The sequence below is a fragment of the Calypte anna genome, chromosome 7 (assembly GCF_003957555.1).
Source record: "Calypte anna isolate BGI_N300 chromosome 7, bCalAnn1_v1.p, whole genome shotgun sequence".
In the NCBI taxonomy this organism is placed as follows: domain Eukaryota; kingdom Metazoa; phylum Chordata; class Aves; order Apodiformes; family Trochilidae; genus Calypte; species Calypte anna.
The window spans coordinates 2142021-2160329 of record NC_044253.1 but is presented as its reverse complement, the minus strand read 5'-3'; the positions used below and the strand labels follow the sequence as shown (position 1 = coordinate 2160329).

The window sequence follows — 18309 nt, the reverse complement described above, 5'->3', positions numbered from 1 at the left end:
TCATCAGTGAAGAGTTGGAAAGAAAACAGGTATTCTGCTGGTACTGCCTCCCTGCTGTGTAAAGATAAAAGGGAGACAGCTCAAAGAAATGTATATTTCATTTAACTACTACTACTACTGGTTGAACAAAGTGTGCTTTTTTTTTTTTTGAAAGGTGGTACTATGTTAATTCCTTCAGCAGAAGGGAAGCTTCCATTTGGTATTTTACCCTTGCAGCTTGGTTAGGTTTCAAAGTGGGTGTTTGAGACACTCATAACCAACCCACATCAGGTCAACCAGACAGGACTGGAAGGGTGCAAGTGGTCTCACTCAGTAGCCCAAGAAAGAACCTGATGTGTGTGCCTGAGTTTCTTCCAAAACAGCTGTTTGTTCTTTGAAATACAGAAGCATATAGAAAATTAATTTTATTAAAATAGTGTTCTAATATTATGCTACTCACAGTTTCTGATCACTTTTAAGGGTTTCTCTCCGTTCCTGGGGAGGGAAAGAAAAAGGCTTTTTTTTTTTCCTTAGCTATATTGGTGGCTTGTGTCTCAAGCAAGCAGCTATTAATCCTTGCATGGCTTTTTTGCCTTGTCATGCTGACAAAGAGGAGTATTTCCTGATGTAGTCTCTGAGACTTTGTACTTTCTTCTGAACAGAACAAAGGTCTGGTTTTGCTTTAGGAGCTTGCCTCCCATTCCCTCTAAGCATACTGCAAAATCACTTCACCAGGAGCTCTTTGGCTTTCCACTTCCATTGAGACCAGTAGGGACCAGTCTGTGGCTTCTTCTGTCACTGTCCTCCTGGCTGCTGGAAGCTGTGACATTGCTGCAGCCCTGGACTGAAGTAACCTGCCCTCCAGGGGACAGAAAAGACTGAATGTTAGGTCAGTGGTGCCCAGTGGTGACCATCAGAAAGCTGAGCTGTAGTTATCCACCCCGTGTGGGGTAAAGCTTGAAAAAGGTCAAGATTCCTGCACAGAATTCAGGCTGGAACTGATTAAAAGAAGTTCTGCATTGCAGAAAAGCTACCAATAAAAGGTTGCTTCAAGTTAAGGTGAGCTTCTAAAACCAAGAACCCAAGTTCATCCCCACATGGCATCTTCTTGTTCTTACCCCATCACTTTGTCCCTGCCAGGTGCCACAGTCCTGCCCTGCTTTGGGGTGGTGGTGGCTGGGACCTCTCAGGAAGGATGCCTTGGGCTCCACAGCACAGCTTGGTGTCATTCCTGGGTTAGTTCATCTGAGCCTTTGCTTGGATCCCCAGTCCCTGTCTGTAGGGAATTCCTGAGTTCCTTCCCCAGAAGACAGATGCGACGGAACAAATCTCTGGATGTGTCCAAGCCCCACGAGGAGAGGTTTCAACAGCAGCAGCCAATTCAGTTACCATCAATATAGGAACAGAAATCTGTGTCTAACCCCTCCTGGGAACTCCTGATCTGCTGTGGTACCTCTATAGAATGGGATTTCTAACACCCTGGAGATAACTGATAGAATTATAGCAATATATAGAGAGAGCCTTAAACTGACATTTCCTTCTTGTCTAAAAGATAAATGTGTATGCCAAGGCCAGAAAGATTGGAGGATGTTCTCTTCCTCACTACTCAAGGGCTTCATTTCTTCTTTTTGATGCTTGCAAAATCTGTGTTTAATGCATTTATTAACAACTGTGATGGCTGGGAAGCCTAGAGACCTTGAGTTTTCTTCTTGAAGATGAAATTTCAGGTTCTCTTTGTGTTATTCCCAGGGGCAAGACCCTAAACCAGTGCCTTCAGCCTCCCTGAGGCATCCCAGCAGCACTGAAGATCTAAATTTAATCCAGAGCTGGGAAAAATCCAGATAGGGGCATTTTATTGTGTTTGCAGGAGAATGGAAATGTTCTTTCCACACAAAAAAAGAAAAAAAAGAAAAATTGAAACGTTGAGTGTTTTGCATTAATAATTAATAAAAATTAGTTACCAGGTATGTAGACAAAACTGCTCAGAGATTTATTGTGGATTATTCTGTACAGAGGTGTTAGAGGGCTGATGGTTTCACATCTGTGGGGTGTGAACTGGGCATCTGAGAGCAGTTTAGCTGAGTAAGATGTCTTCAGGAAACTCTTGTTTTCATGTTTGACTTTGTGGATTTTTTGTTGGGGTTTTTTGTGGTTTGTTTGTTTGGTGGTTTTGGGTTTTTTTTTATCCTTGCTTTCAGTATTTTAATTGCTAAGTCTGTTTGCAGTTTCTGTGCCAGCATTCAGAGTAGCTGCTAATCATAAAATAGTTCCTGAGAGAAAAAAATACTGAGACTCACCACAATTAGATAGCTGGTTATTGCCTAAGCTTTTAATTATCTTTTAACCACTCAGACCAAGTTTTATTACTCTAGCCTTTGGTTTCTTCTTCTTCAAATAATATCTTTGGTTTCCAGGTAATTTTCAGTAGGAGTGTGATAGAATTAAAAATTAACAAATAACAAAAATTTCTGTTTAGACTTTTGCTGTTTTCCAGTTTTAAGGCCTTGAAGACCAATTATGCTCAATTTTTATGAATCATTTTTATCTCTCAGTTCTGTAGTATTTGGATTGCAAACACTGTTTATTAACAGCTGTCTTATAGGAGGAACCAGGAACCAGACTAATTTGGAATGGTGTTAATATTTCTGATAACCTCTGACATCCTCATTAATCCCTGATGCAAACTAAAGGTAGAATCCAGTTTGGGAGCTTTAAGGTTTATTCATGAAGCAGTTTTGCCTTTCTTTGGATTTGTTCATTCTTTCTGTGAACTGGGACAGTGTTACTGTCTGATATATCTTTATTGTAGAGTCTGGCTCTTTCTTTTTATTTCTTTTTTTTCTTTCTTTTGCTGTTAGTATGTGGTGTTTAGCCCAAAAGTTCACTGTGCAGAAAGTCTGTGTGTGAGTGTTGAGTTTTCAACATGCAAATCCAGCTGAGAAAGCAACGTGCTTAAATGATGGGGTGGATGAAATCAAGAGAGAAATATTTGGGGAAAAAGCTCTTTACACCTGATAAGGAAAATCATATATATATATATAAATTTAATATAATAACCATAAAAAATAGAAATAAAGATTAAAAGTCATCTCAAATATCAGAACATCAGAAATACAGAAAACTTGAGGACTAGAAGTTTAGTAATGACAAATAAAAGGCAGATTTAGCAAAAATGTCCCTTCCTTAGACTCAGAACAGTCATTTTAGTGGTGAAATGTGCAGAATAGAAAACAGTGAAATATAATTAAATAGGGAAGACCACACAGGACCAATACCAATGAGTGAGGAGCTTCCATCCCACTCAAAAAGAAGTTATTTTAATACAGCCAAGTGCAGTGTAATATAATTGGGAATGGAACATTGCCTTGGAAAGCAGTAACTCAAAGAAAGGGTTTTGGGAGCTCTGGTTTAATAAACATAATGCAAGCTGTCAGATCAGTGATGCTGAAAAGAAAAAAAAAGAAAAGAAAAGAAAAATGAACTCCAAGAAAGCTAGAAAAAGAGAAGCTGGGTGTGGAACCTTGGAGACCATAAAAATGGGAATGTGCAGTGGAACTGGAGGTGCTCCTGGCTCACTGAGAAAGGCAATGAGGATGTGGTGGTCTGGCTAGTGGTCACTCCTGATGAAAGGTACAGAAATAGCAAGGATTTCAAAGCAGGGCCACAAAGGGGCTGTGGGTGGTTGCCAGCCAGAGCCCTGGGAGCTCACCTCCCACACTGAGCTGCTCAGCAAGCCTGGCTCTGAGGTATTCCAGCACTTGGGAATGCCTGGGAATTAAAGTAGCCAAGACATAGCATCACCTTTTATAAGGATTTGTACTTGGGCAGTATCTGAAAAAGTTGAGGGCTGAATTACTTGGCTCTGGTGAGATCCTCAGGGCTCTTCCTGAGAGGTGTTGTAGCCACACAGACCCCCCCATTGCCACTCCATCCTTCCTGCTCCTCTTTGAACTTGATCCCAGGGCTGTGAGGAGCCATGCTCTGACCTCACCTGCTCCTTGGAGCCCCTCAGGCACTGCCCTACCCAGTTTATCAAGAGCAGTGGTGTTACCTCTCAGATAAATACCAAGATTAAAAGTCCAGCTCTGTTTAGGGAGCACATCTCCTGTTTAGAGACACAGCTTGAGTTTTTCTTGTGTTGTTTTGTTCCCTAAACATTGGGGTTTGCCAGGAACTCAGTCTTTCAGCTAAGCAGACTCTTCACCCCATTAGTGCTCCAACTGCCATACTTCTAGAAATTTAGATGAATAAAAGGTGAAGGATTTGTAAAATAGGCAAATAATGCCAAAAGTTTGATCTTACTTTGCCAAAGATTAGATTGGGAAGAAAAACTGAATTAATATATGGGATTTCCCAGGCATACTCAGCTCTCCACATCTTCTGAAAGTCTTCTCAAGCAGAACCAGTGGGCAACCCCAAAACTTGTTCAGGGGGTAGAGTGGGGACTCTTGAAAGAAATAATGCTTTCCATTGAATCTTTAGTTTCCAAAACAGGCAATAAAATGTTTTAACTCATCTGCAATGCATCTCCCACAGCTGTGAAGGGGGGAACGATGCAGGATGAGATCAGACTAAGTGCCAAAACTGAGTAAATACTGAAGGACTCCTCTTTCATTTGTGTGCTGTTGTCTTGACAGTTTTCTACCAGCAAACTGCTTCTGCTTTCTGCTAACAGCTCAGCACCTCAGAACAGCTTTCCCAGACTAATTTTAAAAACAGCAGCGATGGTGAAATGTAGAAGTCGGAGCAGATAGAGGAAGGAGAAGAGCCAAGACTGATACTCAGGCATTTTTTTTTAAAAAGCCTGATTTTTAAGGATTTCTGTTGGCTTAGAAAATGCTTTGAGCTTCTTGCCCTCCCCCCAAAACTTGGGTGGGGTCGTTTTTGGCTCAGTCCCTTTTCAGCAGACCGCCAGCTCCGCTCCTCGCCGATTTTCCTAAAAAATCATCCCTGAAAGCAAGAGTTTGAAAAACACTATTGAGAACGTGGCCAGCATTACATCTGTTTTGTTGTGAGTTAAAAAAAAAAGATCCCAAAGATGATGATCATGCAGCATTATGCCACTGGTAGTCATAGTAATAAGCTCAGGAGCTCCAGCGATAAGCGTGAGATTCCGGGCAGGCTGTTCCACAGCCTCCTGTTCTGTGCTGAGGGAGTATTGTCTGTGAAAGGAGCCCAGGTGTTTGGGGTTTTTTTTAACTGGTTCTGCTGGGCTGAGATGGATGTTTTATTTATTGGTTCATTGTTTGTGATACCTCTGTTGTCTCCGGGGAGTGCGGGATCTTGATAAGGAGAGGAGCTGACAGTGGTTTGCGGTTAAGTGCTGAATTATGGCTTCTCCGGAATGGAAAGTGTTGGAGTAAATGTGATACCAGATACATATCTGAAATGCTTCCCATTCCAGAAAGAAAGCAGAGAATGTAATTATAAAAATGTATAGCTCGTGGTTCTAAGTTTATAGGTAAGTGATGGGATGTGCAGTTAAAGCAGGAAGGCGATGTCTCCAATTTTTAAGGAATATGAGGTCACCTCACCTCCACCAGCAATGGCCCCACAGTGGAAGTTATCACCCTTAAACTCAGTCATTTAAAAATATTGCAGCAGAGGCAAACGATCTGTTCCTGTCTCAAAAGTTATGTTAATTCTTACATTAGTATTGCAGTAGCCTCTGGAGGCCTCGAGCAGGGGTTGTGTGTGGGGCAGAAGTTGCCCAAACTGTTTGAGACAGAGCAGTGATTGCAGTGCCTGGGTCATCTTCTGTGCTCTCACACTTTGGTCAGCTCAGGGTAAAGCATGCAGCAAACTTCCTGCTCCCCCTTGAGCTTTTTGAAAGGATCTTGCAGATTTCTTCTGCAGGAGCTGCTGAGTTTTACCCTCAGAGAGGGTGGAAGTGGTAGAGGTTGTAGCAAGAAGCTCATTACAGGACCAAGGAGTGGAATGTGAGTTTATGGCAAGGGTTTCAAAAACATGAAGTGTTCTGAATTAAAAATTAAAAAGCCATAAAGAAAATGTAAAATATGAAGTGGGAAATACAGCTGGATCTGTTTTTATTGAATGTGCAGAAAAGGAGGAATTGGGAAAGTGGTATGTATAACATTTATTTGTTTTCAGCTCTTGTAGATATTAATGCCTAATGAGCAAATTCTGCACTTTGAGTTTCCTAAGTACTTAACACACCTGTCTTATTGGTTATTTTTATTCTACCAATTCCAGCAATGTATTGTTGAGACTATTGAAATATCAGACTACATAATGGATAATTTCTCCCAGGGGAATGCATTGTAAAATACTGTTTCCAGTATAATTTTCTAATTGGTCTCTGTAACTGCAACTTTTTAGGAAAATACATCTATAGTTAAGGTTCTTTAATTTGGTAGAACTATTTTTTAGTGTCTATAAAGACTCCAGGAGCTCACTTTCAGTTTGGATTGTTTGGTGTCCAGGGAAGCTGAGCATTATTCACAGTGTGTGAAGTCATTCCTGTTCCTACAGATTTTTATGCAGACACAATTCTGCTGCTGCTGCAGAAATGATTTTTGGGTTTTGACTCTTTCCTTTTGCTTCATTTGAAATCAGTAGCTCATACCCCAACTTCTCTTCCTGAGGACAGCCCTTGATGATCACTGTCCAAGTCTCCAGAATGTTCAGATCTTAATACTCTTTATAAAGCAGGATTTAAAACCTCTCACTCTGTCCTACCATCCCAACAGCAGGGTATGGACCTCTGTGTTCCTCTCTTTCATGAAAGGAAGGTGTTGAGATGTGAATGATAAATATCTTCCACTCCAACTGCTTTATTTTCAGTGAGCAGAAAGAGGGAAGCTTCTCAAACACAAACCATTTTTTATTGCATCTTCTTAAGAATACCTGTCAAGCAATGCTTTTTAAAAAGGAACACAGATAAAACCCACATAGGAAAATAAAACTGCTTTCAAACGAAAGCAAAATGAAAATGTAAATAAAATACCATAGCATGCAAAATAATAATTTTTTAAAACTTATATCCCATTCAATTTCCATTTATTTATTCTCATAAAACATTTAGAACCTCTGAGAGAACAATTTATCTATTATTTGGGTATTTTCTCACTGCATTGCAAAGACAGTTCCTTTTTCTCAAGAAAAGGCAGAAGAACCTCTGGCAGATGTCTGGGGCTGCAGGACCTGGAAGCCAACAGACATCCAGGCTTTCATGGCTTTTACTCAAAGTCCTTCATCTTGTTTTTTTTTTAATTCTTTTACTCTTCAGAGGCTCTGAATACTAAGGACTGTTGTTTACTGAGCTGCTGCTTACAGTGCCTTAGCTTTTCAGAATTGAAAATCACATTAATTTCCTCAAACTTGGAATCAAACTTGTGATCTCCTTTTAGCTTTCAGCACCCATCTGTGTTTCCCATCAACAGCATCCTAACTTTTATCTTGCAGCCTGGACATGCTCATGCCAAACCAGTTCATGGGGGAGTTTAGGGTGAGCTGCTGTTGGAATTCTTTGGTGGTGCTCTCAGTCTTCTTTTCTCCTGGCTGGAGGAAATGCAAGTGGTCAGAGCTTTTCCTTACAGCACTGCTGGCCAAGCCACCTTGTTTGCATAGGGCCCTTCCTTCAGGTGACATCCACCATCTGCTTTCCACCAAAGAACTCATCCTGCCCTCCTTGTAAAACTCTAGTGTGGGTCTAGATCCCACTGGGAATAAAAACTGGAGCTCAAGGGACACCCTGAGTCAGTTCCAGATTGCTGCTGCTGTGCTTGGGTGTTGCAGGTGAAAGGACAGTCCTCTGAGTAGTTTTCTTCCCCTGTACTCACAGTGTAACCCCTAATACTGAGTTGGGGGGGTACATCTTGCATTTTTCCATGCTCTCTCCCAGAACTCTTCCCATCTTCACACTGCTGGTGTCAGGCATCTCCTCTCACCTGCTCCTCATGTGAGAGAAAGGCACACAACTCCTCATTTTCAGTTTGCATCTTGGAGCTGTGATTTTGAAAGTAAAGCTGGGCAGTCCAGAGGGCTCTCTGAGGGCTGTCTGGGTTCTCCTCCAGGGGAAGGTGGCTTCTGCACCTTGGGGATGCAGCACTATCAGGAATAATTATGGGAAATGAGCATCTCTTAGGAAGAGGAAGGAACAAACAGTTGGGATTTTGGTCTTTGTAGATTGAGGGCACTATTGGTTAGTGAGGATGGTGTGCATGCATTGCTTCAGCTAGAATATTGACTTGCTGGAGATGGTGTTTTGGAAGAGATCCAAAGATCTTATTTTATCTAGATTTGTCCCAAAATGCAGCTGTAATTTAGCTACTACCCCATTCAAGGCTCTTCTACACCAATTCCTGCTGTGTCTTTCATTGAAGGGAGATGAAGAGAAACTGGGAGGAACATTTCCTTGTTTTTCTTTTCCTGCTGAAGTGTGGCTGCTCATCACCTCTTCAGCTCCTGAACTCCCCAAGTCTGCACTGAAATAAGGACCCATTTTCTTCCTTGTACTCACAATCCATCAAGATTACTTTTTTTCCCCAGTAGCAATTAATTAATTGGCTAATTAATCTGGAATAATGCACTCTAGACCTCTCAGGTCAGCTCTCCAGAAGTGGTGTTTGGCAGGGGACAGAGATCAGAGCAGTGTTTGACAAGAACCTAGCAACAGTTTTAGAAGTTTGAGATTTGCTTCACACCAGCTGCTCTTTCATGTGTTTATTTACCTGAGTGGAATGAAAAATAGGTTCATAAATAAATAAATTAGGGATGGGGTCCACTTGAAAATACCAAAATCAGGTTTTACATTCACAAGAGCTCTATAAATAGAATACTTTCCTCATGCCTGAATTTAAAATCTGTCCATGTGCTGCTGCTGCTGCTGCTGCTGCTGAACACATTGACTGGGATTTCTTGGAGCAGGGGAAGCCTTTCCTGGCCACCAAGGGAGAAGCTTGGGAAGCTGCCTTTCCCTTCTTGCAGGAGTAAAGTTTCCAGGGAAAATAATTGCCTGAAATGAACTCACACCTTAGAAAATCAGTGTCAGACTGGTGCTGGTGTCAGGCTGAGCTGATGGTTGCCTCTCTAGATGACAGATTTTAGGTGGAAGGAGGAAGAATGGCTGGCTGAAGATGTTCAGGTGTTACCTGGTACCATCCCAGCAGATTACAGCTTGAGAGACTCAGGTGAGGTTTGTCTCAAAGTGCAGGGATAGTTTTGCTGCAGTGAGCAGTTCTTCAACCAGCATTATTTAAGAGGCCATTTGTATCCTAAAGTGAGGATCTGCATCCATCCTGTGTGATCCAGGTGATTCTTCTCTTCAAAACATATAGGAAAGGCTTTGTAAGAAGTGTAATAAGCTTTTTATGGTATTCATCAACTTTGTAGCTTGGTCTTTGGGACTTTTCTGAGTATTTACATCTTTGGAGCATCAGTTCTAGGTACTGATTTAAATGAAACAAAAGAAAACTGGAAAATTTCCTTTTTTGTGAGCAAACAGGTACCTGTTTGTTAGTGATGTGTATTGCTCTGGGCTCTGCAACATGTTTTAACATGAGAGTTTGAAACTACCACACTTGGGTGTTTTCTCCATCAAAACAAAAAGAATTTGCTTTTTGCCACGAAAACTGTAAAGACTTTTCTATTACTTTTCTAAAAATGCAGTTTAAAATGTTTCAGACATCAGGAAAACAAAGGGAGATGTGCAGTTCTAGTTTAGCTTGGGCTCTCTGGGACTTGTGTAGTTGAATTTAAGCCCTCAGTGTGTGGTTGTGAGTTAAAAACAAACAGGGAAGATCTAAGTTGAATTTAATTTCATGTTTTGCTGCTCATTTGTATCAACTGTCTCTTACTATGGGCTATTTACTAATATAGTAAAATACTAAAAGGGGAGGAAAAAGGGCACCCACATGAAGAATCTGCCTAACATGTCATTTCAGTGGATCACATATTCCTTCATGTCATCACATGCTGGAGAAAATCTCCCTTTTTTTTCTGCAAAGTTCCATTTTGGGGAGGCATTGCCAGAAGCTTCTTATCCCCAGAGTTGGGTGACCAGAAGCTGGGTGGATATATTAGCAGAAAATAACCTTACTTGCCATAGCTGTGGGTTTCATTCATCTGCATCAATAGATTGGTTGTAGGAACTTCTTCATTTCACGTTTGGAACTGAGGAGTTTGCCTGATGAGCAGCTTTTCATTGGCTTTTGAGAGCATCTTTGCCCATTTCTCAGGTCAGAGGTTGGACTGGACGACCTTGATGGTCTCCTCCAACCCAAGACATTCTGTGGTATGAGGCATTTGCCAGGTTTGGGGGTGTCAAATAGGAATTGCTTTACTATTCCTGCCTAATCTGAAATGTTAAACACAAAGCCCTAAGTGGCAACCAGTGGGACTTATGGTTCCAGTGCATGGGGGGGGTTTGATCCTCAAGAGTGTGTCTCTTTTTGTTCCAAAGTGCTGCCTCAGGAAATGTTCTTGTCATGAAACAGCTTTCATTGCATCGTTACCATATTTCTCATCACACCAGGATAGGGTATCCTCTGCTTAATGATTACAATTTCTTCTTACTTTAACTTTTGTTATTTAATTTCTGCACTGGAATGTGATGTTAGTACCTGGGAGAGAGGGTGAGATCTTTCTTCTCTTGAGTTCAGTGCAGTGTGTTAATTTTATACCTTTTGAGTTGTCATGTTACAGCACTTGAAAAATGCTATTTTTAGTTGAAGTGATGTAAAGGTTTTATTCAGTTCTTAAGAGTGTAGTTGTGTGTTCCTTTTCAAATAGTATTTGTTTGGAAAAATGCTCATTGATACTTTCTTAGAATTAATACTTTCTGGTCTGTCACATGAGTTATAAATGCAGGGCATTTGAGAATGGAAAACACACATGCAATATATATTTTTAATGCTTAAATGTTCCTCAGTGAGTGAAGTAGAAGGGCATAATTCCAGGCCATTTGCTTCAATTCCCCTGGTCTCCTCTCATGTCTTTTCTGTATGACCACTATCAGCTCAAGATTCTGCCTTAACTAAAAATGAATCATTTATACTTCAGGGTTCATCAAAGGGTATAAAAAGACCCAAAGAAACTCTGTTTAATATTTGCTCTCTCTGTCCCTGTGACCCCCTCACAGTAACCTCCTGTATCCCACACAGCCCTTCATGCCAAGTGATGGATATGACTGGACCACCCCAATTATTTACATTTTTTTTTTATAAATTGTTGGAAGGGGGGTGTCTGCTAAGCTGCTTTGCTCATCAGATTCCATCACAGGCATCAACATGACACTTAATTGTCATCATTGTCTTTTTTCTTCAAGTCCAAAATCATTATTGAAATAACAAGTCTCTACAACTCCTTTGTGGAACAGAGCAGGAGACAGAAGATTCACATCTCAGGTGCACTCACACCTTCACACAGCATCACTCCTGTCTCCTGCTGCTCCTTCTTCATAAGAGTTCATTTCACACTGGTCCAGGACTAACTACACCAAGCTGTGGTTGCTCTTAGGTTTATGTTGATCAAAATATGTCATGAAATCCATTATATCCCCACTCAGACAATTTAAGGGAAACAGAGGGCTACAGGGAAATAATTTCTGATGAGCTGTGGCACAGCTGGTGGTGACTGATGTGTGTATTGAAAAAACACTCAAGTCTGGATACTCAAAACATTTTCTTTCCTGTGCACAGGTATCAAATACTGGAATTTTGGGTTAACCTGGTTACTCTGGGGCTCTGCTCAGTCTCCCAGCAGCAGTATTCTATTCAGAGTTGTCTTTTTTTGCCTTGCAGGGGGTTCAGGACCGTCGTCATCGATAGCCATAGCTGGCACCAGCCAACCTGCCATCACAAAGACAACATCTGTGCTTCAGGATGGTGTTATAGTCACTACTGCAGCTGGAAACCCCCTCCAGAGCCAGCTGCCCCTGGGGAGTGATTTCCCTTTTGCTGGCCATGAACATTCGCTCCATTTCCCGCAGAACAGCTCTTCAAACAACAATCTTCCACATCCTTTGAATCAAAACCTCCTCAATTCTCTTCCTATCTCTTTGCCAGTGAATCAGCAACATCTCCTAAACCAGAATCTATTAAATATACTCCAGCCTTCAGCAGGAGAAGGCAAGTCTGAGGTCAACCTCAACCCTTTAGGTTTTCTCAACCCGAATGTAAATGCTGCTTTAGCTTTTCTCTCCAGTGACGTGGATGGGCAGGTGCTACAGCCTGTTCATTTCCAGCTTCTAGCAACCCTCCTTCAGAACCAAGCCCAAGCAGCTGCCATGCTTCCCTTACCATCTTTCAATCTGACCATCTCAGATTTGCTGCAACAGCAAAACAACCCTTTGCCCACAGTCACACAGATGCCAGCCCCACCCGAGCATTTGCCCAGCAATCAGTCAGAAAGCACCAGGGTGGAGAGCCTCTTAACCAACCCCCTGGGCAACCCTTTACCAAGCTTTTCAGGCACTGACACTACTTCCAACCCCCTGCTCCTCCCAGCTGTCTCTGGGGCCTCAGCATTAATGGCCTTGAATCCCCAGCTGGTGGGAGGTGTCCTCAACTCTGCATCGGGCAACACCGCAAATCATCCAGAGGTTTCCATAGCCACCTCCTCCCAAGCAACCACTACCACAACCACTACATCATCAGCAGTGGCAGCACTGTCTGTCTCCACCCTGGGTGGTGGGACAGCAGTGGTGTCAATGGCAGAAACATTGCTGAACATATCTAATAGTGCTGGGAATCCATCTGGTCCAGCTAAACTCAACAATAACTCTGTGGTGCCACAGCTACTTAACCCTCTACTGGGGACAGGTCTGCTTGGTAAGTTCAGTTTCTTCACAGATATAAAAGGATTTTTAAAGAAAAAAATAAAAAAAAGGAAGAGGGTTGGGGAGGGGGAATTTTGTATTCTAGTTTCTATTTTTAAAGATTCCACTTTATAATACTACTTCTTTTTTTAAGGCTTTTGTATGTTACAGCTTGTCTAGTGAGAAAACCCACCACTGTTATCATCACAAATTTAAAGCACATTCAAATAACTCAGTAGCATTTAATACTGGTTTTGGAAATTATTTTCTATTCCATTCTTAATTCTGATGCCACCTCGACCTACTCTGCACACCTTACAGTTCTCTAAGCAATTGGACTCCTTTCATTTCTCAAGCAGTAGAAGCACAGGAGCATCTCTGGGATGCAGTTTCATTTCAAGTGCCTGTGGCATCACAGGGTTAGGATGAGTGGCTGGGAGATGAGAAATGGCCAAGTGCATTTTTCTAAATGAATCCAAAGTGCCCAAACTGTAAGCACACACCCAGAAAAGAAATCCATAAAGCACTCAAAGTAGGTCCTTGTGCAAGTGCAAAGAGCAGGGTTGCCCTTCCAGCCCGTTAGTGTGCACTTAGATTTTCTCTTTCTCTGGTTTGTGGTTTGTTGTGGTTGGTTTTTTTTTGGCTTTTTTTTGCTATAACTTGTGGTTTAAAATGCAGAGTATCTCACTTGGCAAACACCTACATCCCAAAACAAGTAATTAAAAAGCCCTTAAATACAAGTTGTTTTTTTTTCCTGTGTCTTTTGATGATTTTTTACCAAGAATGTGTAACATAGTTTGTACTCCTCTGTTGTGTGGGCTATGTACCCTAATAAATAGACTAGGCAGAGGAGTTATAATAGTTGTAAAGAACTGATAAGTACTTTTCCTTACTGCCTCATACTCAGCTACTCAGTGGCTATTGTGAAGTACTTTACATTTTCCATGGAAAATACAACTAACCAGTGACTTTGTGAAGTGCAATTTTAAGGAAAATATGAGCTTTTTTTAATTAAAGAAAGTAAAATTTAGAAACAAGGAGCAAAAGCAACCAAACAAAAGAGCCAACTGGGAACTAGATGCATTTTGAAGCTTTATTGTCTTGTAAAGACAGGCTCAACAGCTTATTTGTTTTATTAGAGCTAAAATGTTCATGTTTTCTGTGATACAAAATGCTAATGCAGTTATTTCTCCAGAATGTATCTTTTTCTAAAATGCTAAGGTTGTTGGCTGAGACATCTGTGAGCCAAAAACCCATTGCTCATTTGCAGGTAGCTCATGTTACTTTGTCAGAGCTCATCAAAAAGAAGTTGCTTTGGGACTTTTAAGTTATTTTCTCTTTCTCCTCCTCCCCTTCACCACCCCAGTACTGTTTGAAGCAGTCACTCTTTGGAAAGGAGGAGGAATTCCAAGGCACAGGCTCTGCTGGAAGCTCATTCTGCCATACTTGGCTCTGTCCCCTTCCAAAGGCAAAGGTCTGAAACCTTTAGAATGAGTCCAGGCAGCTGTGAGATGCCAAAGCAGCATCACTGAGGAAATAAAGGAATAAAGAGTAGGAGACACAGATACCTTGAGGACCATTCCATAAAAGATTGAAGGGAAAAAGTGTTTTGTGGAGGCATTTGCTTAGCAGACAGTTGAAATTTGTGTCAAGGGAATTTTTCCTGAGTGTTGGGAACTCAACTGACTGAAGATCTCCCTGTGTTTGAATTGCAGGTGACATGTCATCCTTAAACACTACTTTGAATAACCATCAGCTGAGTCATCTCCAGTCTCTGTTAAACAACAATCAGATGTTTCCTTCAAGTCAGCAGCAGCAGCAGCAGCAGCACCTTCTCCAGGGGTACCAGAACATGCAGGGCTTTCAAGGCCAGCCCCCAATTCCTGGCCCAACCAATAACCCAAACCCCATGGCATGTCTGTTCCAGAACTTCCAGGTAGGAAGCAAAATGTAATGAATATCCAAACAAGTGTGCAACTGCCATAGGGAAAGGTAGAAATCTTGAAAATTTATACTTATTCTGTGGTTTGGTTTTTGTGCTGGTTCAGACAACAGGAGAAGTACAATTGGCAGCTCTGCTCAGCAGTGTTTGGGTTTTGCAGATCAGTAATGTTTGTTACTGAGTTTTATCTCTTCCCTAGAAACTGGACAGAGTTTCTTTGGAATGAACTGTGCTGCATGTGTTGAAAAAATAAATATTCTATATATGTTCTGGCTCTTCTATCTTTGCAGCCACACTTATTTTCCATTCCACAGAAATGATCATCAGTCCCCATCAGACCACTCTGATGAGTCAGTGGTGAGAAATAACAACTGATCCCACTTCCCAGTAATCAGGAACTTAATAAATTATTCTGGCTGACCATGTGTACCTAGACCTCTTCCACTCCCAGCTCACTTGAATAGAAGAGGTGGCTCTGATGTGCAGTGGATAGACTGAAAAAAAATAAACAAAAGGATTTAGGATGATGATACAGTGACAAACTGTGCAAAACTGGCACCTTCTTGCTGCCCACCTGAATGGGCAAATCTCCATGCTGCACGTTGAGCTGTCAAACTAACATCCTGACAGGAAACAGAGCAACCAAAATAGGTAATAAAAGCAGAGCTACCAAATGTATTTATTGTTATTCAGTGTTACCACGATTGCTGCAGAACTGGAGATGTGAAGAGGGAAGCATACAGGTAGTGCTAGGATTTTCTCTTACCCTTTAAGGAAGAAGAATACATCCCCTTGTCTCAGTGCAGATGTTTCACTGCTACTGCAAAACCAGAGTCCTCTAAATGCCTGTTACCTCTTTTTGGTTTTGTATGAATGTTGGAACCTTCACCTCAGCATTCTTTTGCTTCACATTCTGTTACAAAACAGTAATGGTAAGAATTGAAAGGAGCTTTTGGAAATATTTAATGCTTGGTTTTTACAGATATTTTTTTCCCTTATTGACATCATCCTCACTGCCTGTGTATGTGACAAGAAACATAAAAAGCAGTTCCTTTAATCTGAAGGTTACAATTTACTGTGGCAGTGCCTGACATGAAAGCTGCCATGCAGAGGGATGCAGGCGTGGTTTGCAAGGGACTGAAGTAAAAAGAGATCCCCCAAGAGAAGCACAGAACTGAAAGGGAAAAACAGAACTGTTGGCCCATTCCAGAAGGCCAGGGATGGGCTACGTTCCAGCAAGTGGATGAAGTGCATACAAGGAGCCCAGAAGAGCAGCTGGTAGGGATGGAATAAGCAATATTAGGGTCTGGGAAAGAAGGAAAAAGAGCAGTGGAGAACCAAAATATTGAGCTTGGTGGGACTGCTTAGGACTTAAGTGAAAAAGAGGAAGGTGCTGTATGACAGAGGAGGAAATGTCTGGAAAGGCTCTGCCAGAGGTGATAGTGTAGTCTCAGCAGCACATGGGAGGTTCTGTCATTTCAGGCAATGTGTCTGTTGTGATCCAAGCAATCAAGGCTAAGATTTTTGGTTTTGTTTTCCTCTAAATTAATGCTTTTTGTTTCTTTATTTTCTGTCTAGCTTGTTCAGCATTAAACTCTGTAAGTGATGTCTAACCAAAACCTAATTATGTACTGTAACTAATAGTCACCCTGGCCACCATCCTGACTCTTTTTTTATTAAAACGACTACTGAAAGAGAACTGTAGAGAAAAATAGTAATTTCCATCCTTTTCTCTCCTTTTTCCAGGTGAGAATGCAGGAAGATGCTGCTGTCCTGAACAAAAGAATGATCACTCAGATGGGAATGGCACCAGTTCCTGAGAGCTCCAACGCAATGCTTCCTCCTTTCCAAGAACCATCTTGTGATTTGCAGCCAAGGACTGAACCATCCCTTGGACACCAGGCAAAGGATAACCTCAACGTTGCTGCTCAGGGTGACACATCAGTGGATGCCATCTACAAGGCAGTTGTAGATGCTGCAAGCAAAGGGATGCAAGTAGTCATCACCACTGCTGTTAGCAGTACCACCCAGATGAGTCCCATCCCAGCTTTGAGTGCCATGAGTGCCTTCACAGCCTCAATTGGTGACCCATTAAATCTTTCTAGTGCTGTCAGTGCAGTAATCCATGGGAGAAACGTTGCTGTTTCTGATCATGAGGGTAGGGTGAGGAACAGCAGAGGAACACGAGTCCTGAAGAATTCAGAGCACGGTAAAAACTCAAGTGAAGGGGATGGGTATGAATATTACAAACCCACGAGTTGTAACACACCCAAAAAACAGTGGGAAGGGGAGCAAAGCCCCGTCAGTGAGATAAACAGGTGGAAATGTGAGGAGTTTCTAGACCACTCTGCCCACATCCATAGTAGTCCTTGTCATGAGAGGCCCAATAACATCTCCACACTGCCATTACTGCAAGGAGAGCAGCATCAGATACTCTTATCACAGCGAAACTGTCAAAGTGATAAAATGTTGGAGGAGAATTTCAGGTATAACAATTACAAAAGAACTATGATGAGTTTTAAGGAAAGACTGGAGAACACTGTGGAACGATGTGCACACTTAAATGGCAACAGACCTCAGCAGAACAGAGGGTTTGGGGAGTTGCTGAACACTTCTAAACAAGACCTGATTCTGGAAGAGCAATCCCCAAGTTCCTCAAATAGCTTGGAAAGTTCATTAGTGAAAGACTATATCCATTACAATGGAGATTTTAATGCCAAAAGCATTAATGGGTGTGTGCCTAGCCCTTCAGATGCTAAAAGCATCAGTAGTGAAGATGACCTAAGGAACCCAGACTCCCCTTCTTCCAATGAGCTGATCCATTACAGGCCAAGGACGTTTAATGTTGGCGACTTGGTCTGGGGCCAGATCAAAGGTCTGACTTCATGGCCTGGGAAACTGGTCAGAGAAGAAGAAGTTCACAATTCATGTCAACAAAACGCTGAGGAGGGGAAGGTATATTTATATATATATGCACATATCTATCTCTACACACCTGTGCCTGAGCCCATGTCAGTGTTTATCACAACTAGCTCGCTCCATTCTTTTTTTTTTTCTCCTTTCTCTCTTATTTTTATAGGACAAAATGATTGGATTTTTTTTTTATTCCTAACTCTAGCTCGCAAGACTGAAGTTTTCCCAGAGTAACCTGTTTAGAAATTCAGCCAATGAAACATGAGTCTGTTTGGGTCTGATGATGCTTTACTTAATTTGTGTACAGAAAAAAATGTTGTTAGCAAAAAAATGGTTTAATTGTGCATTTAGTTGAACTTCTGTGTCCAAAGAAGGTGATAATGGAGATCTCTGAAAGTGTTGAAAACTGCAAAAAGGAAAACTGATCTAAGCAGGCTGAGGAGTCTAACAAGGAAAACCATGCTGATTGACACCTACAGCCTTAAGAGGAAATGCATGCACTTTTTCAGCCTGAGAAGAGGTTTTGGCCATCTTGTCTAGTGAGAAAAGCATCCCAGTTTGCTCCTTCATACTAAAATCCTTTTGGGTTTTTTGGTTGACAAGTGAGATATCATATGCTTGTTGAGGAATATGCAGAAAATAGTTCCCCCAGAGTTGTTATGTTGTTATACGTTCTGATCTCCACTATTTGTATAAT

General features: G+C 41.6%; 1 protein-coding gene across 9 annotated transcripts in view; it reads left to right on the top strand.

Annotated features, from left to right (window-relative positions):
* Positions 1 to 18309, top strand: part of MBD5 (methyl-CpG binding domain protein 5) — a 136686-nt gene that overhangs the window by 106885 nt on the left and 11492 nt on the right. For 7 of the 9 annotated variants that reach the window (XM_030454760.1, XM_030454761.1, XM_030454763.1 and 4 more), the window contains 3 exons: positions 11742 to 12770; positions 14473 to 14693; positions 16446 to 17654. In XM_030454760.1, the coding sequence (XP_030310620.1) occupies positions 11742 to 12770; positions 14473 to 14693; positions 16446 to 17654 (2459 nt within the window). The remainder of the gene's footprint in view (positions 1 to 11741; positions 12771 to 14472; positions 14694 to 16445; positions 17655 to 18309) is intronic. The other 2 variants (XM_030454765.1, XM_030454764.1) reach the window with 1 other exon arrangement.